We start from the raw sequence: 27293 nt of genomic DNA on the forward strand, positions 1-27293 counted from the left end.
ATGCACTCACCTCCTAGAGAACAGCCTGCCATCATGCTCTGGAAACTGGTTGAAAATGTCAAGTATGAAGATATCTACGAGGTGAGTATATAATATGCATATGAGTAAGAGAGTATATGTATATTTAAATATGCACCTAGTATATAGATATAGGCAGGACTATATAATACATATATAGCTCTACATATACATATAGGCAGATATAGAGACGCATACACCGACACACACAAGCATAGAGACGGGAAATCAAGAGTAAGTGCTTAAACGCTTATTTATTTGCATATTTGTATTCAGCATGCCAAGTCCTAAACTTTTTTTCTTTTTTTTTTTTTTTCATGGAAAAGCTGTTTGATGCGATTTAAAAACATCAAAGAAATGATCTGGGGGTTGGAATGAGGCAACTTAAAGGCAAGAGTTTGATTGTTTAGACCTCGAATTAAATATAATTCGATTAAATATGGACAAATGTCGAGAAAAAAAAAAAGCTGAAAATAGAAGAGAAACACAATCTGGTATTCAGGGACTGAATACATTCCTTTCTTTTCTTGCTTGCTTTTATTTTTTATTTTGCAATTCCAAGCTAAGCTCAACCTGAATTGGGATATTTTTTTTTCTTGTTTTCAAAATTGGATACGTTTTTTACGACTTTTTATACCTATATACCAACAGATAAGATGTGTATGTACACATACGCTCACATTAATTAAGCGGCACATACATTCTTGCACGTATGTGAGTACACACACCCGAACAGATACAGTCAAAGGCAGCTCCGCATAGTCCGCGGACGCGAAAAGTTGTGTGCTTTATTCAGACCTCCTCGTTATTTTCGAGCTCAAAAAGCAGACCAAGGGGGGGAAAAAAAAAAAAAAAGATCCCAGCGTAAAGACCGCGAAACCTTTCTTAATTTTGCACGGTTTCCTGATCCGGATCTTTCCCAAACGGGCTCCGCGAATTCATTTCTTGTAAGTTAACCAGCGTGATGGATTTGCTCCGAAACGGGGGGGAAAAAAAAAAAAAAAAAGATGTGTAAGGAAAGGCGCTCTGCAAAATTATATTTTCTTTTTTTCTTTCTTTCCTTTTTTTTTTTTTTTTTTTAAATTTGGGAGAGGCATTTGCGCGGCGATCACGGGACGGGGAGGGGGGAGATTTTCAGAAGGGCGCAATCTGCCGGTTCCAGCGCGGGGGCTGAGCCGTGGGGAGGCGGCTGGGCAGGGGCTGGGGACCGGGCAGGGGCCGGGGACCGGGCAGGGGCTGGGGACCGGGCAGGGACCGGGCAGGGACCGGGCGGGGGCCGGGGACCGGGCAGGGGCCGGGCAGGGACCGGGCAGGGGCTGGGGACCGGGCAGGGACCGGGCAGGGACCGGGTACCGGGCAGGGTTTGGGCAGGGGCCGGGTACCGGGCAGTGGCTGGGTACCGAGCAGGGTTTGGGCAGGGGCCGGGTACCGGGCAGGGGCCGGGCAGGATTTGGGCAGGGTCCGGGTACCGGGCGGGGTTCGGGCAGGGGCCAGGTACCGGGCAGGGTCCGGGTACCGAGCAGGGTTTGGGTACCGGGCAGGGTCCGGGTACAGGGCAAGGTCCGGGCACCGGGCAAGGTCCGGGCAGAGTTCGGGCAGGGTCCGGGTAGCGGGCAGGGTCCGGGCAGGATTTGGGCAGGGTCCGGGTACAGGGCAAGGTCCGGGCACCGGGCAAGGTCCGGGCACCGGGCAAGGTCCGGGCAGGGTTCGGGCAGGGTCCGGGTAGCGGGCAGGGCCCGGGCAGGGTTCGGGCAGGGCCCGGGCAGGGTTCGGGCAGGGTCCGGGGCGGCCGGGGGCGCCCCCCGGGGCAGCGCCGTCGGGGCCGCAGCGGTGCCAGCCCCGTCGCGCCGCCCGCTGCCCTCCCCTCCGGGAGCGCGTTCGCACTTACAGCGGGAAAACTCCCGAGCAAAGCGGAGCAGGAGGCAGCGGGCGGGCACGGCTCCGGCTTTTCTCCGCCAGAGAAACGGCCGGGATGGAGGGGAAGCGGGGAGGGGATCCGCCGGCCGCACGGGAGGAAGGTCTCCGCTCCCAAAAGCTGCGGGCAGGCTAATGATCAACCGGCAAAGCCCGGCGTGTGCAGAACGAGCACAGCCCGGCGTGTGTGCGTGTGTGTGCGTGTGCATGCGTGTGCATGTGTGTGCGTGTGCATGTGTGTGTCCCGCCGGCGATCCCCAGCCGCCGAGCCCTCGCTGCTTTCCCTCCCGGTCCCCCGGCACAGCCCGGCCATTGTCTCTGCCCGCAGCAGCAGGCGACAAAACATCCCCCCCCGGCCAGCCAGCTCCGGGAATGCCGCGGATTTGGTTGGGTTTTTTTTGTTTTTTTTTTTCCTTTTTTCCCCCACCCCTCCTTTTGCAGGGGATTTTTAAACCGCTGTGCATGGGGACACTGGCGTTTCTAGGTTGCCGTGGGAGAGAAGCGGAGTTAGGGGAGCGGGTTGGGTGGGATTTGGCTGCGGGCAGGGTATACCCGAACTTGGGGGTGCGCTCCAAGTAATTTTGTAAAGTGCAGCCTTAAAAAAAAAAAAAAAAAAAAAAAGTTGGGTTTTCTTCTAAGAGCTGAAGACCTCTAGATTCACCTTAAAAAAAAAAAAAAATGTTTCTCCTTCTTCTTCCCGATTTATAATTAACAACAAGATGGTAGGGGCGACTCAGCCACTTCAGCTGAATCTGTTCCTAAACCCAAAGTGTGCGTGTGCGCGGGGGGGGCCGCTCGGGGAAGTGTGAGCCGATTTAGGAAGGAACGTAAGTTGAACTTTAACAGAAATGGCAGACAGTCCAGTTGAACGGGTTCCTGCAACATCAGAAAGGTTTTACATCGCCCCCGGCTTTGCCTCCAAACTATAAATTTACTCTCCTTTAAAATTCGCTGTATACGTTTTACATTTGGGTGAAAATCGGGGTATGTACCTTTTTTTTTTTTTTTTTTTCCTATATCGGGAGGAAGAGGATTCAGGAAAAAAAAAAAAAGCGGAGCCCCACTTCACGCAGATTCAAGTATTTATTTGGCTATTGCGAACAAATGCGATCTGTAATGTGCACCAGAAAGGCTGAATCTCCGCTGTAAATAGACATATAGTGACTGCGCATTTCTTCTTCCATTTCTTTAAAAGAAAAAAAAAAAAGTATTAGAAAAGCCTCTTTTTCCTCATTATTTGTTTAAAAAAAAGAAAAAAAGACAAGAACAAAAGCACCAAAGGCAATCAATTCCTCGTATTAGGAATGTATAATTAAATGTTTAAAAAAAAAAAAAAAAGGAAATGTTTTTCTTCTTCTTCGCCTCTAGAATTGCTTCTTCTCCTTTCCTCGCTCCAGCTCAGCAGTGTCTCCTTTCCTCATCTTCCTCCGCGCGAGTTAATTGAAGTTATGCCTCTTCCTTTGCTAAACTTTTCCCCCCCCTCCTCCCCTTCTCCCTCTCCCCAAACTCTGCCTCTGCCAGCCCCCCTCGTCTGATTACATCGAGTAATTCTCCACTGAATGAACGTCATTTACAATAGTAGGGGAGCTCTCGAGCTGGCTGCCAGCTTCACGCTCCATTTGGTCCTGCATTCTCCCTTTAAAGTAGTCGTGTAATATTAATAGTCATGAATATCAATTATTATGAGGCGGTGTAGAGAAGGAAAGGGAGGAAGGGGTAGCGGAGCAGTCTGAGCCTAGCCTTGGGTTGAAGAGGATTGTATTTGGGAGCTCAAAGGAAAAAAAAAAAACAAAAAGAAAAAAAAAAAAAAAAACAGAGAGGGAGGGGTAAATCATATATGTAGATAGAGGTTTCCAGGCTCGGGTTTGGGGGCATTGCTCTTTTTTTTTTTTTTTTGTCTTTTTTTTTTTTTTTTTGATGGATAGACTTCGAAATATCTCAAGCTGTTCTCCTGTGTCCAACACGTCCCTTTGCAGATCTCCTTGATATTTTTCCCTCCAATTATTAGTATTATCACCATTATTTTATTTTTAGCTATTACAAGACTTTTTTTATTTCCAGATGTTAGTCCACACCTATTCCGCCATGGTGAGTTTGGATCCATGTTGTACTAGAATTGCATGTTCTCTCTCTCTCTCTCGATCTGTTGTCTCTCTCTCTCCCTCTCTCTCTCTTTTTAAACGCCTTTGGCTTGGTAATTTAGCACAATAATTGGAGGAGGCTTGCAGCTGCTTCTCCCTTTTTGCATTGTGTGTTCTCGATTTGAGCTAGGGGAGTTTGGGGGGGAGAGCAGGGGAAAAAAAACTTTTTTTCCCCCCCTTTTTTTTTTTTTTTTTTAAACCCATGTGTGCCATCGCTTGTGGGGGTTTGAGCTCCACTTTGTGGAACAGATATTTTTCTTGTTTACTTTAGCCTCGCAGCTTCAGCGCGATGGAGTTGGCCAAAACTCCTCTCCCACTTTTTCTCTGAAGCCTCCACACACTTCTGCCCCCCCCTTCCCGTCCCCCCACACACCCCAAAGACTTTTCATTACAATTAACCCCCACCCCATTCTTCGGAATATAATATTGGAAAAGGAGACAAAAGACACTGGAAGTTGCTGCAGAAATCATAGCGACTGGATTTGTTCAATACCGATGTTTCATTTTTACTTTATTTGATTTTTTAATTTTTTTTTTTTTTTAGGGGTGGACTCTCTTCATACAAAGAGCCCCCATGATTTTTGTTTTGGGTTTGGTTTTTTGTTTGTTTTTTCAAGTCCTTTCTCGGACTACTTCTTACCTCAAAGTCCTCCAAGAAGTGCAACTTTCTTTTTGGTCTTTTCCACGTGAAGATGGGTTGGTGATTTTGAGTTGCAGGACTTCAGCAGAGGGAATAAACAGATGTTTGGAAACTTTAGGCAGGACAAGGGGTGGGTTGTTTGGACGCATGGGTGGTTTGGGGGTTGTTGTTATTATTATTATTATTATTATTATTATTATTATTAAACCTTTGTATTTACTGGGGGGGGGTTGCTGCTGGAGGGGGAATCACATTACTGGACTGAAGTCACAGATCATATACGCATATGGAGCACCAGTCCTACATCTTTAATTATGACATTTAGCATTTCTCCCTCACCACCACCCCCTCTTTCCCCCTTCTTAATAGTTATTGGGAATAGACACGGTCTGGGTGCGAATCGCTGGAACATTTCTAACCCGCGGCGAGGGAGGGGGGCACATCTGAAGCCTAGTTTATGACCGGTTACATTTTTATTTTATTTTATTTTGGGGTGGGTTTGTGCTTTTTTACCTTTTTTTCCCCCCTAAAAGGTCCTCTCTTTTTTTGTTGCTTTTGTTTCATTCCGCTTGCAGGACCGGCATGATGGAGTGCCCAGCCACAGTTCCAGGCTGTCCCAGCTGGGATCCGTCTCCCAGGGACCCTACTCCAGCGCTCCTCCGCTCTCTCACACCCCATCCTCGGATTTCCAGCCGCCTTACTTCCCACCCCCCTACCAGCCTCTTCCTTACCACCAAAGCCAGGACCCTTACTCCCATGTCAATGACCCCTACTCCCTAAACCCCTTGCACCAGCCCCAGCAGCACCCCTGGGGACAGAGGCAGAGGCAAGAGGTGGGATCAGAAGCCGGGTCACTGCTGCCACAGCCTCGGGCCGCCCTGCCCCAGCTCTCGGGACTGGACCCCAGGCGGGACTACCACTCGGTGAGGAGGCCAGATGTCCTTCTGCACTCAGCTCACCATGGCCTTGACTCCGGCATGGGGGACAGCCTTTCTCTGCACGGCATCGGACACCCAGGGATGGAGGAGGTGCAGGTAAGGCGCGGCGTTTCTTTCTCCTGGGCAATGCAGATGCCTTCCAGGCTGGACCCCCCCGCTCCATCCCTCGGCTAGAAATGAGCACTGAGGGGTTTACAGCGATATTGGGGTGTGTTACCATCTTCTTTCCACGCTGGGATTATAATTGTGCTACTCCCCCGCCCCCCCCCCCCCTTCTTTTTCTTTTAAAGAATTTTTTTTTTTTCATGGCTGTCACGCACAGGCTCTGCTTTGTAAACCCTCCCCTCCATGGCAAGCCAGCAGAGGCAGACGTCCTGCTCCAAATATTCCACGTGTTTCACAAGCTGCTAGAGTTTAAGCCTGGCTTTTTCAAATGCCAGCTATTTCCCATGCAATCTCAGCTCCCGCCCCCCACCCCAAAAACCAATTTCCTGCAGTTCAAGGATTTTGATGAAATTGTCAAATTACTACATTTTTTCATCCGGGAAGGAGGGAAAATACAAACAAAACCCAACCCAAAAGCAATAACCGGTGATCAGGAACAAGCCACCCCCCGCCCCCGCCTTTTTTTTTTTTTTTTTTTTAAAGTATAATTGGTAGGGTAGCACTGATTTTAAATAGTTTTATTCCCTCTTTTGGGTAACAAAGGAGTTTCACCGGGCTCAAAGCACAGTATTTCCCAGCCTTCTCCCATCCCACGCGAAACTCATCGTCACGTGTTATTTCCTAAAAACAGAAAGGCCCTTAACAGCTTCGCTGCTGGGGTGGGTTACACCTTGCTGGAGCAGGGCATGGCCAAGCGGTGGGGACCCCCGAGCCGGGGGCTGGAGCCTCCAGGGGCCAGGTCTTTAAATTAGGCTTTACTAGGTGGGATTTGGGGGTTCCCCTCCATTCCCCCCCCCCCCCCCAATTTATGTATCATACCTATCGTATATGTGTATATAGAGAGAGCTGGGATGAATAAAGGTATGGACCGCTGGGTGAGGTACGGACTTCAAAGTTACAGCAAGGAAAAAAGAAAGGAGAAAAGAGGAGGCTGAGAAGGGAAAAAAAAAAAAAAAGCCGTGGAAAAGGCTTCTGCTGCACACTCTCCCCTTAATTGGTTTAGTGGTGGACTTGGTAATGTTAGGTTAATGGTTGGACTGGATGATCTTAAAGGTCTTTTCCAACCTAAAGGATTCTAGGATTCTGTGATTCCATGACAGGACTCGGTGGCAGGGAAGCAGAGGGGCTGTATTGCATCGGCTGGAGGCTTGGCTTAGGGCTCCACGGGGAAAAATCGCCGAGCTTTGCTGGGGCGAGTTGCTTTAGAAAGAGAAAGGGGTTGGTTTTGGGTTGTTTTGGTTTTTTTTTTTCCTGGTTGGATGTGCTCCTGCCTCCGAGCTCGGTGGCCGCCGGGCCGCTGGGTTTCTGCGGGTTTCCAAGCTGCTTTTGAGACCTGGGGGCAGCCCCCGGCCCCCACGGGCGCGATGCGCAGGGCTCGTCTCGCATTCCTGGCTCGAAGTGGCTTGCAGGTCAAGGCGAGTTTTACCTCTGTGAGGGCAGAAAGGGGATCGCTCTCCTCCTTTCTCTCTACAGCCGATAGACGTCAAGTACTGTTTGTGCTGGGATATTTACACTTTCCCCAAAGAAAAGCCGGTAATTGTGGTGCCCGCGTGAGAAAGGGAGAAAGAGAGAGAAGGAAAGGGAAAGAGATAAAGAAGAGCGAAGAAAAATGTAAAAGGGAGGAAGGGCGAAAGGAGAGAGAAAGGAAAAGAAGAAAATCTAGAGAAAGAGAGAAAGAAGAGAGGGAAAAGAGGAAAAAAGATAAGGGAGTGAGAAAGAAGGGAAGAGGAAAAGGGAGAAAGAGAGGGGGGAGAGGAGAAGGAAAGAGAGGGAGAGAAAGAGAAGAGAGAGAGATAAATAGAAGAAAGGGAGACAGGGAGAGCAGGAGGGAAGGGGGGAGAGAGAGAAGGAGGGAGGAGGGGAGAGAGGGAAAGAAGGAGAGGTCCCGCTCAGCTCAAATAAAGCAGCTCTCCCTCCCTTTTGCAATAAAACATCCCTCCGCGGAACGTGCCACCCGCGACCCGCTCGCGGGGGATGGGATGGGATGGGATGGGATGGGGATGGGATGGGGATGGGATGGGCCGGGGCAGACGAGGCTGTGGGCCAGCAGTGCTGGGGTTCTTGTTTTGGGGGTGCTGAGGCGGCGGGACATGAAAGAGGCCCCTTATTTCTAAAAGTTTGGTGTGGGGCTGGGGGAGGAGGGGACGAGGGAGAGGAGGGTATCCCAAGGAGAAACACGTGAAGGAAGCAGTGTCCGACTGAAAGTTAGCACAGGCAGGAGGGGAAGCAGCCCGGTACTCGCTCCTACCATTCAGCTTTTTCTATTCTTGTCCCCCCCACCACTAGTGACAGATGAAGTTGGGCAGTTTTCCACCTTGATTTTTAATATGGCTTTTTTCTAGATTCAAGGAATCCGTTTGAGCTACAGGGATTCCTATTTAGGCGACATATACTTATTATCCAAGAGAATTCCCAGGAAAGGTCTCAAATAGTTTGTTGTGGGTTGGTTTGTTTGTCGGGTGTTTTTTTTCTTTTTCTTTTTTAGTGGTCTAAAAAGTGGAACCGATATCTGGGATTATAGTTGGATAAAGATGTGTCTCTTTGCTTTAGCTTGTGCGTGTCCGATCAAAAACGTGCCACGAGAATGGGTTGGGCTGACAAGGGAGAAAATGAGACAGAGAAAGAGGGTGCGTGACAGAAAGAACCAGTGGTTATTTTATAAACATCAAACCCAGGCCATGTGTGAGCCATTGTCCAGGGGTAGAATTAAGTGATTGTAACACGATAGCGCTCTGTTATTGTAAACAGGACGTATTGTATTGCTATCGCTGCCCCTTTCGAGAGGAATTTTCAATCTGCGCTTTACAGCCCTCAGACAGGGAAGCCAAGACCGACTTATTGAAAACAAATTTGCATTATCTACCAGGGACTCTGAAAAACACCATTGCAATCCCAGGTTTGGTTGGTTTTTTTGGTCTGGTTTTGTTTGGGTCCCCCCCCCCCCGGCTAGGCAAAAGTAGGGTTTTACTAGTAAAAGCTACGATAAAGTAAATACACGGGGGAAAATCCAGATTCTTTAGACTCTTTAAAGGAAAACAAAAAGGTCGATGTTTAGGGTTTTCTCTCAGATACATCCACAGCTGTTGAATAAGGTGGATATATATGGCACACAGGAAACTCCGTGCTATCAGATTATTGGAGGAGGGGAGGGAGGGGAATCTTCCTCTCCTGGATTTTCTAAGTATATCTGGAAACTCATCACCTTTCCCCTCCCTGCACACACACCTCCACTCCTCCTCCTCCTCCTCCTCCTCCTCCTCCTCCTCCCTCACGCCACCGTCCCCGCTGCTACGTGCTAGCTAGAGACACGGAAAGTTAAGTTGCACCAAAACACCCAAGTCTCTTCTAAAGTAACCCCTGGTATCACTTTTAACTAAAGAAGTCTAGTAATTAAAAGTCTGAGTTGTTTTTCCACGTTTCCGCATGCAGTCCTAATTAAATCTTTACGATCCTCTCTGTGACTATTAACTGCCAGCATGCTGAGCGAATATCCTGTACAAAAACCCAGCAGGAGGGCGTAATTAGATAGAAAATCAGACAGGAGTCTTCTCATTAACTACAACAACTACCCCACGTTGCTGATGGAGCGAGCGGAGTGCACGCACACACATAAAGCCTGTGCACAACCGTCGACTCCAGAGATAAGGTGAGATAAGGAAGGAAAATTAAAAAAAAAAAAAAAGAAAAGAAAAAAAAAGAAAAGAAAGGGAAAGATGGCGTTTCATATTTACCTCCAATTCTGTGCCATCGAGGCGCACCGCGATGCACTCCAGCGGGCTGCAGGATTTGCTCATCATCCCTCTTTGGGAGCTGCTGAGGGAAAGGGAGGGAAGACTTTGTAATTTTATTTTGTGCCCTTTAGGTATGTAGCCTATTGATTATGAGAGAGAGACACAGCCAGGCACAAACACACAACGTTAAGGAACCGCTCTGTGTGTGTGCGCGCCCGTTTGAGTGGGTAGCGGAGGAAAATGAAAGGAAAGATCTCAGAAAATATCGTTCCGTCACATTTTTGGGAGATGTAATTTTCTCCTAAATCATATTCCATCTTGAACGTCTCTGCTGAGCAGGGAGAGAGCCGGAGATAAGGGCTGGATGCGGATAAGCTCAGCCTCTCGGTGTAGCAAAGACAAAGTTAAAATCACAGGGAAGAAAATCCTTGCTTTGTTGGAAAGATGGTTTCCTTATCAAGGAAAAAATGTGACAACTCTCCAGATATGCAATAACCCGTAAAAAAAAAAAAAAGAAAAAAGAAAAGAAACCCTAAATAATAAGAAGAAAAATAAAATAATAAAACCAAGAACCCCACAGGTCCTCCCTTTCTCTGAAACCCAGAATTTACCCTACACCGGAACCTGTCCTAATTCTGCAATAAACCGCTCTTATGACACCTCTTCTCTTTGGGAGATGATTTTGCTGTGCCGACCGCAGGTCCGGGGGTCATTTTTGTTTGCTTGCTTGCTTTTTCTCTACCCCCCTGTCGTGCTGAGAGGCGAAAGCCAACGCTGGCTCTGTCCTCCGTGCCCGTCTTTGTTCTCCTCCCTGCTAAAGAAGTTAATGCCATAATAACAGGTGTGCTCGTCAGCGGGCTGAAAAGAAAGGAAGGGGGAAAAAAAGGGGGAAAAAGAGGCTTTGAAAAGGAGATCGGGCGACTTTTTCTAAGCAATCGATTTAACAGTTCATACTTTTGATCATGGATATTCCCGCTCCCCACTCCCCGTCCCCACTAATTCAGGACATGGAAGCAACCTCGGGAGCTGTAAATCTCTTTCTGCTTGCGCCCTATACGATGTGGGCGTCGCGCTGCACTCCGAATTGCTCAGGCTTTAATTAAAAGTCCATAATGTAAACTATTATATATAAAAAGTAAATGGCCCTTGAATTATTAAGATGTAGCAGGTTTAAACAAACAAACAAAACAAAAAAAAAAAAAAAAGGGGCGGGGGAGGGGGGAGGAAAGGGGAGGGAGAATTTAAGTTGTCCTTAATCGTGTTCATTTATGTCATGCAATAGATCTTGCAGATGTTGCCAAATTGCCAGCTTTTCAAGGGAGGAATTATAAAGCTTTATCGAATGCAAAGAAGTCTATGTGATATCTATGTTTTATACGATAACAAAACCAGTATTGCACCCCATATGCTTCACACCTCTTTTTTATTAGAAGACTACATAATTTGTAAGAATTTCATTTCCTTGTCGATTTGGGGGAATAATAATAACAATAATAATAATAAAAAAACCCCCCTCCTCCCCTAGTGAATTAATATAAATGGAAATAACAGGAACTCCAGTTTGGAATGACATGATTTATGTACGCGATTCTTTAATATCCAGTCAATTTGAATAGTGATGTTTTTATATCCACAGTCAGTTGAAGATGCCAATAACAGCGGTATGAACTTATTGGACCAGTCTGTCATTAAAAAAGGTATGGATTATTCCAACAAGCTAGACAAACTTTTACTGTGTAGCAATATCTTCATGATATATTTTTACTTCGGGGCAATTAATTTATCCGGGAAGCAGGCACCCATGGCAGCAAGATGAATAGTTGATCGGATCGGCAGATAGAGAGAAGGGAAGAGGAAAGAGATGGGAAAGGAAAAGTTGATCTGCCCCCTCCCCCGTCCTTCGAAGGCTTTAATTACACAACTGCTCTCCAGTGGAGCACCCCACGCTCTCAAATGCAGTTTCCACGGGCCCCCTCCTCTTCCCCCCCCTCCCCCCAGTCCTCGATGGGGACCCCTTGGCTTTTAACGGGGGAAGAGGGCTGATTCCCTTTGGGGCTTCAATGCATTTCCCAGACGACTCAAACGTGAAGGGGAGAGAAACAAATGCCTATGGAAAGGCAGCCCCGACCTCCTTCCCCCCTTCCTCCAAGAATCCCCCCTTCCCCGTGCCCATTTTTTAAATCTTCCTACATATGCGCACATGATTTAGTGTAACTGCAGAATCACCCCATACTGGTAAAGGGAATGTGATATTAACAAATGTTTGCAGTCTCTTGTACAGCTGTAAGCAAAATAATTAACTAATTAAACTAATTAAATGTAATTACAATAACTCATTTTGGGCGTATTGCAGCTGCTTAATTTTTTTACATTTCTCTGACAGTCACTCGAAGATGCTTGGCGATTAGTGTTGTGTTATGCTGATAGACATTAAACAGATCACACGCTGCAAATGTAGGGAAAGCTATCTTTAATTATCTAAGGAGTTTCTATTTCTAGATTCAATTTTAAGTACCAGAGATGAGGCTTAGAAATGCTGTCCCTTATGCTTACTATCAACAGCACTTATCTCCAGGACCTTATTGTTTGTCAAACGCGCACAAATCCTTTAATACAGATGATCTTCTAGAATGTAAAGGAAAAGAACAGGAAGGGTGTTTATTTAAAACATGTTCAAGGCACCGTGAGGTCCTTCCGTGTATTTATTGTTTTTTATAATGTAAATCGCCACGTACAGTCTCTCTCTCTCTCTCTCCCCCATACCATCAAGTTCTAGTTATTTGAGGGAGGACAGATGAAAACTTGAAGCCCATTTGGCAGCGTCATTTATGACCACCGCTTGAAAAGTCGCAGGTGTTTTTGAGAAACAGAAAATTGCTTACTTAAAACAAAAAAGGAGGGGGGGGGGAAGTAGTTTTTCCTGGTTTAGTTCAGTTTGAATGTTCAGTAGGTTTTGTGCTCAGGGTCTGTAACCTGATGGCTTCTCGTTGTGCTTTTCTCCCTTTTTTTTTTTTTTTTTTCTTTTCTTTTTCTCACGGAGAGTGAGATCCCCCCTCCGCCCCTCCCCGCCCCCGCTTGACACCTCATACACGATGTTTCCTCTCGGGTGTATTTGATTAATTGGTGCTTGATTTGTGGTCGAGACGCTTCTTTCTAACGCTGGTCCTGGCTCGCCTTTTCCTTTCTCAATCTCCTTTTTCTCGCAGAACACTCTTCTGCTGACCACCCAGCCCAAAATACTCTTTCACTCCCCCTTCCCTCTGTCTGTGTCTCTCCCTCCTTCAGACGATGAGGACAGCAGAGACATTTAATGTGCCCGCCGAGTGGTACGATTAGATAGCGAGTAGCACTAAAATGTGCACGTTAATAATTACGTGTATGAGGTATAGATTGAGGTGTGCTTACTGGCTATAGGCATTGCAACGGCCCCAGGTCGGGCAGCTGCCGCGCACAGAGTCCCACATAGGTGGGATTAAATGTGCCTATTTGCGGCCCTCGGAAGAGACACTCTGAGTTTATCCACGCTGAACAGGATACACATGCACTTTGGAAATGAGGTTGCTAAAAAAGGTCCTGAGATTCATCTGCAGCTGTTTGAAAGTCACTGGAGGAGTATATTCTTCCTTAGAGGCAATGCTGAGCTCTCAGAAACGTTCCAGCATAAGGAATACTGTGAGCTCGGTCTCTTTTTGCCCAGCGAGTTTCCTGGGTGCGGAGGAAGAGAAATGGGTAATAAAGAGTAGGTCACATTTGTGGCAGGCAACATGTAATCAGGACGAGGGAAGGAGCAACGCAGAGAGGGTTCGGTATCAATTTTGCTTTGTTCCCTGAGGTTTGTAGCTGTGAGGATGTACTTTGAAGTAAGAATAAGTTATTTAAACTCTGGAAGTCGTTATTACAGGCGGATGGCATGGATAGACAGGCCCAGATAGGTCCTGACTGATTTTTGCGCAGTGGAGCGCTCCCCACGATCCATAGTTGCTAGAAGAGGATCAGAGGGGGGGCCTACTTCACCAAAACCTAGTTTAGTGCCTAAAATGCTTTAATTACAATGTAGTGGGAAAAGTATGACGTGGGCTTGAAGTCTAAACTTAATTATGTCATCCAGACTCGAAGTGTCCATTTCTTTATGGTCTTTCAGGCCTGCAGAGGGAATTCTCTATCTATGCAAAAGGACTGCCCAAATATTCAGGAAATTATATAGGGATTCATACACGGCTATCGATTTATCTCGCGTATCGATCGCCCACAATAGATTACATATACACAGTCCCTTGTTATGTTTGCTATCTGAGCTTACTTGACATTTCTGAAGTAATTTAGTTAAGAGGAAATGAGTTGTTCCCAGTAGAGAGAGCAAACGAGTGGAGTGAAGGTAGCCAGCGTGATAAATGGCTCTTTCATTTGGAGATCTCCAGAGCTCGTTTAAGGCTAATTTTCTGTATTAGCCCCCTTTGAGCTATTAATGCAATAGGCAGGGACCGTGGCCCCTCGTCTCTTAGCTGCCCCATTAGAGCGAGCATTAAGCTACCAAGCCTGAACTCTACTGTGGTGGTGGTGGTGGTGGAATAATGAAAGGTGCTTTTTAAACTCTCCTAATCTAAAGTGGCAGAGGGTGGTTAATACGATTTGAAGGGGGCTGGTCAATGAACAATCAATAAACTAATAATGAGAAGGATGCGGTACATTAACAGCCTAAAAATCCAACGAGACATTAAAAAATCATTGCGAACTCCTAGTTCCATTAAGATTTGGGTGGTGGAAGTGGGAGGGAGGGAGCCAGATAAATCATCAAGATGATAATAATCACCAAGAGCATTAATACCGGATTTAACTCGGCTTTACCGGCTGCACGTTTCGAGGCCTTTCCCTCGATTTCTGCTGAAAATGAAGGGAAGGTTTTCCGTGTGTCAGGAATAAAAAGATCAGGTCCCCTTGTCAACTGCTCATCTGAGATTTGCTTGGCACCGGCTGTGGCGAAAGAAGTGGTCCTCTTGCAAAAATCTTGCGTGGCCCGAGTCCCAAGTTAATTTTTTTGTGACTTTGGGGCACGGTCAGTGACCCTAAAATTATCTTGATGTATTTATTTACTTTCAGTTTGCTCTGACGGTCGTCTGCAGACTCACATCTGCTTTAGCACGAAAGGCCATTTTCACCTTAACACCTTAATTCATTCTCTCCTTGCAAACACCCTCTATTGTACATATGAAAGGAGGTATCTTAACATTTTTTTTTAAAACTCTTAAAAATACAGCATAAGATTCCTCCCCACCCCTTCTTGAAGTATCCGGATAAATGATTAACTGAAAACCACTCTGGCCTCAGCTTTTCAGGTGATGGAGATGTTGCTTCGCCGCCACTCAGTTTCGTGCTTTTTCCTGGATTACCCATTGAACCTTAAGATCCACTTTAACTGAATGCAAAACAATTTCGAGGGGATACATTTCACTTTGAAATTTAGTCCCAGCTTTCAGGGGAAAGGGACTTGCGGTGGAGGAGAGGGAGGGGGGAAGAGGAGGAGGCGAGAGGGACGGGAAGGAAGGGAATGTGAACACAAAGTTTCTGTATTTATTCATTAAAATTAAAATAAGAACTGGGACTCTTAGTGACAATGGGTAAGACGTTGTCCCCAGACTTTCTAGGTTTGGCTGCAAAGTCAGCCCAAACCATAATTAACAACAGAGTCCTGTTATAATGGACAAAGAACTTCTTACTCATTTCAGGCCCAGTCGGCAGACAAAAAGATTCCAAGGCAGTTGATAGCTGATGAGTAATAAGTTTGTCCGTGACGACTGTTAGTAATAAATATAAGAAATATTTCTTCTGACTAATTGATTGATTGGCTGATAGCCTATCGTATTATTCACCGGGGTTATTGCAACGAGATCCATAGCTTAGAGCCTCGTTACTCAGCTATTTTCACGCCAGAATTCCATTTGTTTCTTTTTAGTGTTGCTGACATGCCCTTTTATTTCCATTTCCTCTTGTCCGTGTGCATTTGCACGCCTTTTCACGCCGTTGTGGAGAGCAACCCAACAGAGAACCACCACAAAAAAAGAAAAAAAAAAAAAAACCCAAACCCTAAGACTTAATGTATGCACAGAAAATTGTAAACATGTAAAGAACTGAAAGCTTCACGCTGAGTTTCGCCATGCTCCATTTCCCCACCATTTCCTGCTGTCGTTTTAAAGCGATCTCACTCATCTAGAGATCCCGTTTGCAGGAACAGTATGCTTATAATTACTAACAAATCAAGCGGCTACTGTTGCTCTCCCGGTTTATTGATAAGCTGAAGAGAAATGGAAGGGGGAGAAATGACAAAGAGGCTGGAAGTAACCACAGGAGGAGAAAGAGAGAAAGAAAGGGATAGAAAAGGGGGGGGTGGGGGGAGAGGGAGAGAGAAATAAAGAAAGAGAGAGAAGGCAGAGATTTTGGAAGGGGCAATGAAGTGTCTGTGAATGCTCACATACACACAGCAAATAGAGCTGGGGAGCGAGAGAAAATCCAATAGTTTCTGCTGGGGATAACAAGAGCTAAATGGGATAAAGTTAAAGCAGAAGCGGCGGGGATGCTGCGCATATCCCTGAGTGTTATTCTGTATCATCCCAGCAGTTGTGGCAACCCCTACCCAACGGGAAAGTTGACGTCGACTAAAAATATACACTGTGCCTTACGGTTTATTTACATACACGCAGGGATTTGACACACGCAGCTGCACCCACGGACGTGTACATCTCTTCACCCACTAAAAACCTCCACGTTATATTATCTCTGGTAGCGCCTGGGCTATATCTGGAAAGCTATAGCCATGATAAACATATAGATATGATATAGATAGAGATAATTCATTCCATGGCAAACACTTTTTTGAGGCAGCATTAGGTAATTTACAGAAGATATAGAGTCTAGATAGAATACATCTCTCTGAAGCTATGAAATTGCAATAGATATGCTTACACCGCCTGGTAAGCCTCGAAAATGGGTTTAGAGTTATTAGACTCCAACTGATGAGTACGTTCAGACGGTCCTTTTTGGGGAGGCACTGGCAGGAACAAAAGCTGAGGAGCTCTCAGCATAGCTGGGAAGGGAGCCAGCCTGCTTCCCAAAGCAATTTGCAAGGGGGGGAAAAAAAAAAAAAAAAAAAAGAAAAAAAAAAAAAAAAAAAAGAGCACGTGAAAATCCATATTTCAAAGGTTAACTAATGTAATGAGTGCTCCAAAAGGCCAAAGCGAGGGGGGTGAGGGACATTTAAGCATTGCACGGGTCCCTCTCTCTTTAGTGAGTTTGGACTAAGATCAGATGTTCGTGGAATTGCTGCCTCTTGTTTAATTTCTCAGTTCACTGGACAGTGACCTGATAAACTGGTCACTAAATATAGCCACTGTAAAGGTGTGCTCGAACCACTGAGCCCATGTGTTTGTCCGAAGGAAAAAAAATGCCAGTCATGAAAATCTGGCTGGTGGCATTGCATTAATCTAACTTTCTTTTTTTTTAAAAAAAAAAAACACAAACACAACACAGCTTTTTCTTGATGCTTCACTCGAATGACGTTGCAGAAGATCGTGCATTAAATAAACGCTATATCTATGCATAATGGGAGAAGAGAGAGAGAGAGACTTTTTTTTTTCTCTGCCAGGACTACCCCTGATACCCCGAGCGAGTCCCTTCCTATAGAATCAATGGCAAAAAATCCTATTAACGGCAACGAAAGCAGGAACGGGCCTCTAACTCTTTTATAACTGTTTCTGTGCCGTTCTCAAACTGTTTGAAACCGCCTTTATGAGCTGCATAAAGTGCCTAACTAAAAATAATAGAGAAATAGGAATCCATTTCACTTTCCGATTCCCTGGAGTAAAGCCACTCCAAATAATTTGTTTATACTGGAGACTATATACAAGGCATATGAAGCAATATGTATATCTAAAATCGACATGCCTTTTGGTTTTCAGCTGTTATAGAGCTTTTATTGTGGGGGTCTGGTCTGGCAGTAGGAAATGATCTGTAATAAAACCAGTGAAACACGGTTGTGTCTATTCCATACACTGAGGTTATAAAATTGGCAATTGCCCAGTAGTTAGCACTTGGTAATATATTAGGATACCCGATCTTATTGTTTAGCAGCTCCAGACGACTTAAATATCCCCTCAACCCTAATGGTTTGATTCTCCAGATATGTTGCAAATAAACAGGGGTTTTATGACTTAACTGACATGTATTATAACTACCTAAATAGCTGGCATATGTGCAGAGTGGAACCCTCTTAGTTGCCGAATTGGTTTTGCAATTGATTGAGTGGAAATGGGAGGCTGGGAAGTGGTATCTGCTCGGCGAGGGTGTGTAATCAATTAGTCTTCTCCTCTGAAACATGCCCGGGCTCTATCACCAGCAACCCCCCAATTTGGGTGTATATTTTCTATAAGGAAACGCGTGTTGCCGCGATTCCGAGAGGAAGCAGCAGTAGCAGCTGTCAGCTCTTATTAACTCCTGCATAAAACATACCTTAAGTACGGTTTGTTATCAATTACTTGCAGAAATGAAACAACTGGGAAAATGCAGCGAGGCTCCCTATAAATTAAAGTGATTGGTTGATTGATTAGAGCACCTGCTGTAAATCATAACAGTTACACCCGATTGTGAGGGAGCTATTTAAGTTCATTTGTAAACAAAATTCACGTCACGGGGGAATTGCTCTCATTTTTAGTTTAGCCAATTTTTTCTTTTTGGTTGTTTATTTCTGAGTGTGTCTGGTTGCTATTATAGGAATTTGTTCGTTATAATCCCCTTGGTTACTCTTAAAATAACTTCACTACTTTCTCAGAGAAAAGAAATATTTCGTTTTATCGTGGACAGAATAACATGTTTTAATTTTGTTTAGTTTCCCTTTATTGCTCTGTTTCAATTTTTTTTTACCCCCATAACTTCCTTTAAATATGTGTTACAGTAACTAGATCAGCTTTATTTAGGGGCGGGAGAGTTCCTACTATTTCACGGACAGCACAATATGATCAAGGTGGTGAACGCCATGGTTAGACCAGATTTCTTTCTTTTTCTGGTGTTCATTTTTCTGAAGGAAAAGACTCATTTTATTTCATAAACCAGACTTAATAAAAACACAAAGCAATAACAGAGCTGTCTTCTGGTTGCTGTATCCTCCAGCCTTGATACTTATTTAAGACAGCAATTCCCTTCGTGTAGTGAATTTATTCCTGGCTCAGCTTAGCAGTAATGGAAACATTAGCAAAAAAAAGTAAATTTTCCTTTTTTTTTCCCCTCCAGAAAGGCGCTGTCCGTTGTACAAAAGGCATCGGGGGGCTCTGGGTGAGACACAGGCTCAAACCCGAAAGTTGCCAGGTGCTTGCCAATATGTATTTTATTTCCCAATGCTCAAACCCTGCATAGAGGCTGTACTGCACCACCCTTCTCTCCATCCATCATTCACGGAGCAGTTTCCTAGAGGTTGGGGGAGCAGCACCCTTTAGGTTGCTGGAGGTGGCCAGAAATTCAAAATTCCCTTTCATTTTGCTGTTCTGTGCATGTCAGAGAGACTGTGGTGCTCTTGTACCCCTTCGTGGCATGATGGTTTCTCTCTCCCCTCTTCCCCTTTTCTTCCTCCAGTTCCGGTTCCTCCAAAATCTGTTACTTCTTTGATGATGAATAAAGATGGCTTCCTGGGTGGAATTTCAGTCAATACCGGAGAGGTGTTCTGCTCTGTACCTGGCCGCTTGTCTTTGCTTAGTTCAACTTCAAAGTATAAAGTAACTGTGGGAGAAGTTCAAAGACGCCTTTCTCCTCCGGAGTGTCTGAATGCATCCCTCCTAGGAGGAGTACTTAGAAGGTAAGAGGCTGGGGCGAGTGCAGGAACGTGCCCATGTGTGGGCATCCACGCATGCACCAGAAATATTTGGTCAACTGTAAAGATGATTGCAAATATGTGTTGATCTTATTGCCATAGCATGTGTGCGTAACATTCAGGGTAAGGTGAAAATATGCTGCATTCAGACATTGAGATGAATGTATGGAGACTAGAGAAAGATTTGGCCTTGTGCACCTTTCATCAAAGCATCCCAAAATGAAGGAACTGAGACAAGTTTTTTCACTCTTGTACATGTACACACTTTCTATCTTTTCTCCTTCTCCTCACACTACTCTCTTAGCAAATTGACAAAATAAAATGCCATAATGGGCGTGTTGCAGTTAGATATTGCAGGATGAACTAGATGTTTCGGGACCTGATGTATTTCTAGGGATTTCCTAGATAAATCCATGAGGATAAGGCAATAATGGCCATAACGATAAGGCAATTAACAGGTTGCCACACGGGACATTATTGAAATTGGCAGGGGATTAATAGGCAACCTGTAAGGTCGGTAAGTACCCGACTAAAGTAAAGCCATCAACAGATAGCTTTGAAAGTCAGGAACTCAGTGCTTCATCTAGAGAAAGTTGTTAGAGGAATTACTCACCGTTGGTCTTGAGGCCTTTGCCGTTTAACATTTGTGCAAATCACCCACTAATGTCCTGGTGGATTATGCTGAAGACCTCAAAATAGCTGGTACTATTGATACGGAGGAAAAAGAGGAGCGAGGGATAACCTGGAGACCTGGTTGCCCCTCCATCATACCAAGCGAGAAATCGTGCATTTAGGTACCAGCACCAAGAATTTAAGCTCCGAGGTCATCAGCTGGAAAGACTAACAGGAGAAAGGCCTTTATCTTCTTGACAGGGACTGAAGGACTGTGAATTGTCAGTATGACTTGTCTGTAAGAAAGGTGAGCTAAGGCTCTATCTCCGGTCAGGACAGGGAAGAAGTCATGATATGATATGAGGTACCAGTTCGCTCAAGCCAATGGAAAGCTGAGAGGGGATAAGAGGTCGTTTTCTACATGTGAGGTATACACCAGACTCGAAGCTAAAGCATAACTTCGAGACAGAAAGAAATTCGATGAATTTGTCCCTGAATAAATTTCCGATCATGTTTAAAAAGTTGTTAATCTTAGAGGAGGAAGTATCTTGCCAAGTCCTGTAGCAGCAGTTGGGCAAAGTTAACTCTAAGGTGTTTTAAAATTAAGTTGTTGTTTGTTTGGGATTTTTTTTTTTCCTCATGCAAAAAATTCTGTGATGATATCAGGGGCTCCAGCTCCGTGTCTGGAGAGGAGGGGGAAAGTCCTGCTACATGCAGTCAGTCATCCAAAAATACACGTGAGAATTAGGGTCTCCTAAAATAGATGCCGTTCCACGTGAATGTCTGTAATCAATGTTTAGCTGTGATCCTTGCCAGTGAGAGCAGCAGAGATTTTTACTTACAGATGCTAACCTGTCTGCTCACTCTGTACAACTACAAATGGAGCAGGGAGACCATCTGAGAGATGCACTGTAGAAAATATAATTATCAAGGTAAAGAAACATCATTATTGAACTGCAGTGGATTTCTGGAGGTGGCCCAAGCCATAATCATTGGCTGCTGCTGACTTCAGTTCCTATCTTGAATCTAAATTTCAGACAAGCTTTTGGTTCAGAGCAGATGAAATATAGAAAGCTGCTCTCTTGCAATTCTGCCATCTAGCCCTATTTACTTTGATATAAAATAGTGGGAAGCCAGTCTGGCTTCTCTGTCGTTTCTGCTTTCCTTTCGCTAAGTGCGACTGCTAATTCTTAAACAAATTGTAAGTAAGAACTAAGAGATATTTGGGATAGGCTCTGATCTTGCGTGCCAAAATTCTCCCTGATTTCGCAGGTGGCAAGATTTCATCCCTGGGGGATTACATATGTATAGGCGTCCGAACAATAGCTCTGTATTTCCCACCTATAGCTCACTCATCCTTTTATTGGCCTTATCAGTAACCTCCGACAAATATTCAAATCTTCCTTCAGGCAGTCAGTTCCCTCTGTATAACGCATCCCTGCCTCCAGGTGAGCTCTTCCTCTCAGCATCGCCTTCCCGCACAAGAACACGCTCACACACACGCACGAAATGGTTTAATAAATATTTTCCTCTTTTTCTATTTATCCACAGGCACACGCATTCTCCCTTCGAGCCTTTTGGATTCCTTCCCCCTCCCCCACCGCGTTCTTCTTCCCATTCTGGCTCTTTCCTGGAATAACCGAGGATTTAATTCTCCTCCTCTACCTTCCTGCCCATCTCCTCGCTCCATCTTAATACGAGTTCGTGTCATACAGTAGGAACCCATTTGCTCTCTGGATCAGAACCTTGCCCATTAATTAGTGCTTATCTGGCGTTACTTGATTGCCCTGGATAAAATAGGGAGAAAAGTGGGTTCATCGCCACTCCCACCCCTGGGAGAAATTAAGCAAATCTCAGCAAACCCAAGCAGAAACCCAAAGTCCTTAACTTCGAGTGAAAACCCTTCCAGGCTCCACCGACTGTACGGACTAAACGTTTCTTCCAGGAACACTGCGGGGTTAATCACGATGTTAATTTCTTTGCAATTTTAGAGCCAAATCGAAAAACGGGGGGAGATCTTTGCGAGAAAGGCTAGAAAAAATCGGTTTGAATTTACCAGCCGGCAGGCGTAAGGCCGCAAATGTCACTTTACTCACCTCCCTGGTGGAAGGTAAGCCGAGGGTCGCAGCTCCCTTCACACCCCTGCCTGCTCTGAACTCGTGTCTGACATTTTAAGAACAAAACAAAAAAAACCACCCCTACCAAAAAAAAAAACCCAACACCCCCCCCCCCCTCCCAGCTTTCGGGATCAGGTGGGAAAACCTCGCAGAGGTGAAATGCAGGGCGGGTTAGCATGAACACCGGCACGGCTAAGGATCCCATTCCCAAAAATGAAATCAATGGCTGGAGGGTCATTGATCCCTCTTGCTGGCAAGAATGAGGTTGTGCGTGTGTATATGTGTGCGTATATGTGTGCATATATGTGCGTGTAATGTGTGTGACTCTACAGGGCAGTCCCCTTCCTCATTGCTTTTCATTTCCAGCCTGTGCACTCCGCGTCTACTCCATCCTCCCGCTAATTCGCTCCTCCCGAGCTTATTTATGGCCACTACAGGACGCTCAGTGAGGAAAAATAACGCAGTTTGGGGTTGTGGGTTTTTTTTTGTTTTTTTTTTTTTTTTTTTAAGAAATCAGAGCAATTGAAGAGTCGCAGAGCGCGGTTTACCTTAAGGTGGCCAGACCCGACCAGAGAGACGAGCTACTCCTGAGGGAGGGGGGAGGGAAGGGGAGACGGAAGTTTCACCTCATTTCAAGTCAGCTGATGTGATTTTTGGTGTTCGGCGTGCTGCTTTGATTTCTTGTTACTGTCTCGAGAAGTAGAATTGAGAACCACTAATATGTTTAGGATAAGTGCGTGTTTATGCTAAGAGAAGTTGGACCTTCTCCAAAAAAACCCATAACCGGCGTAGTATGGATGCAATTATGAATTCTATGTATCTGCGTTGCACATACACACCGAGAGGCGTGTAAATAATCCACTTACCTCTTCTGCCTATCAGCATGCATAAACCTTTGTGCTAGATACTAACTTCACAACTCTCTTGATGGAGTTAGGCGAGCGATAAGACCTGGCCGCATGCAGAGCTGAAGGCAGGCTTGCAAAAAAAAGACGGGGGCTGATAGAAACGAGCTCCTCCCGATACCCGCGGATAGGTTACGCCGAGTGTGCAAAGCCCAGCGTAGGTTACGGATATAGGATCGCGCTATAGGAGCCGTGGAGGGGGTCGGGTGCGACAAGTGCCCTTTAAGAGCGGGGTTAGGGCAGCTTCGCCTCCCCTGCGTGTGTGAAAACCCGTGCACCCTACTCAGAGCGAAATCAGCCCCTCCCCGAAACCGGCTGGAGGTTCAAAAGCTTGTGCGGTTTGTACAGTGATGGTAAAACCTCTGTCAAGTGTGTAGTAAGGTGTACATTAGCCTCCTCTCCCCTGATTTCCTTACAAATCAACAGCTTCCCTTGGGAGAGCTCCCTCCTTTTGGAAGGAGCTGCACCTGCTGGAGATTTATCTTCTTTTCTGCCACCAGCCAGGCTTTAACTTTGCTGCTGCTGCATCGCCCCGAGCAGAAACGCCCCGGCCAGCCCGGCCGGGATTACCCGAGCGGTGCCCGGGGGGACCCTGCCCGGCGCGGGGGGACCTCGGCGGGGACTCCCCGGGCTCCGCCGGGTGCCCTCGCCTTCATTAAGCGGTTTGGTGATTAGCGAGAAGCCGTGGAAAGCAGAAGATGACGTTGGAAAGCAACTCCTGATCGTTAAAAATAATGTGGTCCTGGAGTTACTAGACATATCTGGTTTGCGTGTTGGAAATCTTCCCCCTGGTCCCTCAGGCGGTGCTTTAAAGGGTTTAATGCTTTATTCTAGAGGGGCTGAGCTATAATCTGGTGGAATCCCCCTAGAGTCGGAGGGTTTTTTTTTTTTTTCCCTCCTCTTTTTCTCCTTTCTTCAGCTACGGTCTTCTTCTTGTGGCATAAAGCACATCAGTAGGAGTTGGATGACACGAACCTCTGGAGGCAAGAAACCTGAAACCAGGCAGGCAGGAAAAGTGACAATTAGAATTAGAATAATTATTATTTTTCACAGCAAAAGTTGCCATTAGTTGCTATGCTTCCACCGGGCAGAGAGGAGTTCCTGTTGCATGAGGGTCAGTTAAGAAAGCAGATTAATAATTTCCATCGGGGGAAATGCAGTTATCTCCATCATTTTACAGACGTGGTGATAATTGTGATAACGATGCAAGTGCTCTGCGTGCGTGTGTGTGTATAAACAAGTGTGCATATAATGTCCCACAAAGCATTGACGTTAGTATTAACATTATGTCCACATCTATAAAATTTGGGACAGTGTTCTGGTGTATTGAAACAGGAATGGTTTCTTTGCTCTAATGGAAGTTTGGATCTTTCTGTCTTTTGGGATTTAAGTTTTCCCTTGCTTTTTTTTTTTTTTTTTGGCCCAGTTCTTTTGAAAGTGCATGCATGGTATGTGTATATATGTAAGTTACGTGTGTGTGTGTGTATTTGTGTGTGTACTTTTCCCACAGTTCTGCACAATCAGCTGCGTGGGTACGTACCATTGCAAGGGCGTGGTAGCAAAGACAAATTTCGTCAGCTGAAAATCTGTCCCATAAAGTTACTTCTGCCCCCAAAATAGGGCTTGTGGAGGGAAAACATATACCTGGAGCCTGTCCCTAAGGTGCAGGGGGTGTTAGAAGGTTTCTAAATACGGCCCGAAAGAGCTGGTCTCTCCCAGAGAGCCCAGCCTGGGACCAGCGGTGACCGGAGGTATTAATGCCCCCTCTCATTCCCCCCAGGTGAGGCCGTTCATTTAGCTCGGGATTTTGGGTACATCTGCGAAACGGAGTTCCCAGCCAAAGCTGTTTCTGAGTACCTGAACAGACAGCACACGGACCCCAGCGACCTCCACTCCAGGAAAAACATGCTGCTTGCTACAAAGTGAGTGCGAAGTCGGCTATCCCCCCCTCTTCTGCCCTCCCCCGAGAAAATCCTCCTCCTCCTCCTTAAACCCTTCCTCTGAGCTCGTTTTGAAAGCAGACAGAGTTTCCAGTCCCCAAATTATACTGGCCCTGGGGTGAGGAAGGATTGTTGTACCGGTAGGGTAGACCCTATAGCCTCTGTGTCCCTCTGCAGTGGGGTTCTACCAACACACGCTGACCCTATAGAGGATGTAGGTCACCGTCCCCTAGCTACTGTACATCGTTTCCAAGCCACGCTCAGTTCAAAAATCTTTATGGAAAGGGGACCAAAAATCTATATTTTCCTTCCACAGCATGTCTGTGTGTCCCTCCCGCTGCTCGCACACACCTGTTTGTCTGCTACCAAATGGCAACGTCTGTTCCATATGGTTTAATAAAAGAACCCCCACAGAACAAAAAAGAAAAAATGAAATCCCCCCACCATGCACTGCTAATCATCCCCGGTTTGGTCCCCCCAACCCATCCCTCTGCCTTGGGAATTTCTCGGTGGATGTGCTGTATCGGATGATTTACACTTGGCTGTGTCTCCCAGGCTACTAACTGGGTGCTTCATACTTTGCTCAGGTCCTCGGCGGTGGGTGCTGTGTGTCTCCACACATCTCCATCTATCCGGCAAAAAAAAGGGAAAAAAACAGAAAGGAAAAAGAAAAAAAGAATACGAGCCCAAACAGCTCTCATTTATTTCATGCTCTGGGACGTGGCTTGCCTCCGATGACAGTGTAATTTAAAGAAATATATGGAGGGTTGAAAAATCATTTGCTCAAATTTGTCCAGATGTTTTTTAGACGTGATTGGAATTTGATTGCCCTTTTCTGCAGGGTCAGAAGATATTAATGTCCCAGAACTTTAATTGCTCACAGACCCTGCTTTGCTCTTTGAAGATGTAAAATGTTGGACTCATTACTGTTTGTTCTCCAAATTCAAAGTTTCCTCTCTTGCACTTTCTTAATGGATAATACACATAGAAGTAGACCTTTATCTTTCCCCACCTTCTGAAACCTTTAATCCACTGGGAATTTCAGAGAATTTCAGAGGATGAGCGCTGAACGTCTTTTTTAAGGTTTTCTTTTTAGCTTTCTTTTTCTTTTTTTTTTTTTTTAATTCCAGCCCTTTTTTCTCCAGTCCCTGGGTAGACATCTGTTCTCAAAGAAACTATTCCTTTGGGAACCCCACCAGCCCCCAGGGTTTCTACGTTGTCTGGGCACCTGTTGACTTGAAGGCCTTTTGGACCGGAGCAATGCAAAAGAAAGTGTGTGTGGGGAATTAATTATAAAAATCAAATCTGATTTTTCAAAGACGTGGGCAAACAAGCAAGAGCCAGATGTCAACTCTGACGTGTTAATTGGGATGCCACCCCCCAAAATAAAATAGGCGACGCTAGCTTTGCTCCTCATGCAACGAATAAGCCAGCATGGAGTCCCAAAGTCCTAATCTTTCTTGACAAGGTGGCCCAGCCTGAGCAATCTCAGAGGAGGCTCCATTTTGGCCCTTCCCTGCACCATGTCCCTGTGCCAGCCAGCAGCTCTCAGTGCATGGTTGTGCTTTCCTTCAGGAACAGCATCGATGAGAGCTACTTTGAGCCGGGGTCAGGCCTCTAGAAGATGGGTCATTGGCAGACCCATGGCCCATCTCCCTTTCAGCCTGGTTATTTCTAGAGCCACCAAGCAGTGCTGGGTTTTCACAGTGCTTCAGAAACCTCCTTGTGGCTGCTGGAGAGATTTCTATCTCCAGACCTGGTGTTACCCTGCAATTGCAGAAACCTCTCTCCTGAAGAACATCACCCTGAGCAGGGAGCTGCTGGTTCACCATGGCTGGTCCCCAAGCACTGTTGGGGGAAAGGAAGGTGGCACAGATGTCCTGTCTGGGGTCTTGGGATCGCCTTTGGCCTGAATCTGCCCCTTCCTTCAGCCTTGGTTGTCTTGGAGAAGTGTGGGATGAGCCTAACCACCGCTTTTCTCTCTCTCTCTTCCTCTTTTTGCCTTTCTCTCTTCCGTGCAGGCAACTTTGTAAAGAATTTACAGATCTCTTGGCCCAGGACAGGACGCCCATTGGGAACAGCCGGCCCACCCCTATTTTGGAACCGGGCATTCAGAGCTGCTTGACTCACTTCAGCCTCATCACTCACGGCTTTGGGGCCCCCGCTATCTGCGCTGCCCTCACGGCCCTTCAAAACTACCTGACTGAAGCTCTCAAAGGCATGGACAAGATGTTCTTGAACAACAACACTGCTAACAGGCACACATCTGGCGAAGGACCAGGTAGTAAAACTGGAGACAAGGAAGAGAAACACAGAAAATGA

At 45.9% G+C, this 27293-nt stretch overlaps 1 protein-coding gene across 2 annotated transcripts; it reads left to right on the forward strand.

Moving 5' to 3' along the window:
• On the forward strand, window positions 1–27293 carry TFAP2B (transcription factor AP-2 beta). Of its 2 annotated transcripts, XM_075707270.1 has the most exons (8): window positions 1–81; window positions 3994–4020; window positions 5289–5747; window positions 11184–11244; window positions 19163–19382; window positions 22001–22119; window positions 24812–24953; window positions 26993–27293. In XM_075707270.1, exons 1-8 carry the CDS (start codon window positions 1–3, stop codon window positions 27291–27293), a joined length of 1410 nt encoding a protein of 469 aa, XP_075563385.1. The 2 variants fall into 2 exon arrangements, with proteins under 2 accessions (XP_075563385.1, XP_075563386.1); XM_075707271.1 differs by lacking the exon at window positions 3994–4020.

This window comes from Pelecanus crispus, chromosome 3, assembly GCF_030463565.1.
Source record: "Pelecanus crispus isolate bPelCri1 chromosome 3, bPelCri1.pri, whole genome shotgun sequence".
Classification (NCBI taxonomy): domain Eukaryota; kingdom Metazoa; phylum Chordata; class Aves; order Pelecaniformes; family Pelecanidae; genus Pelecanus; species Pelecanus crispus.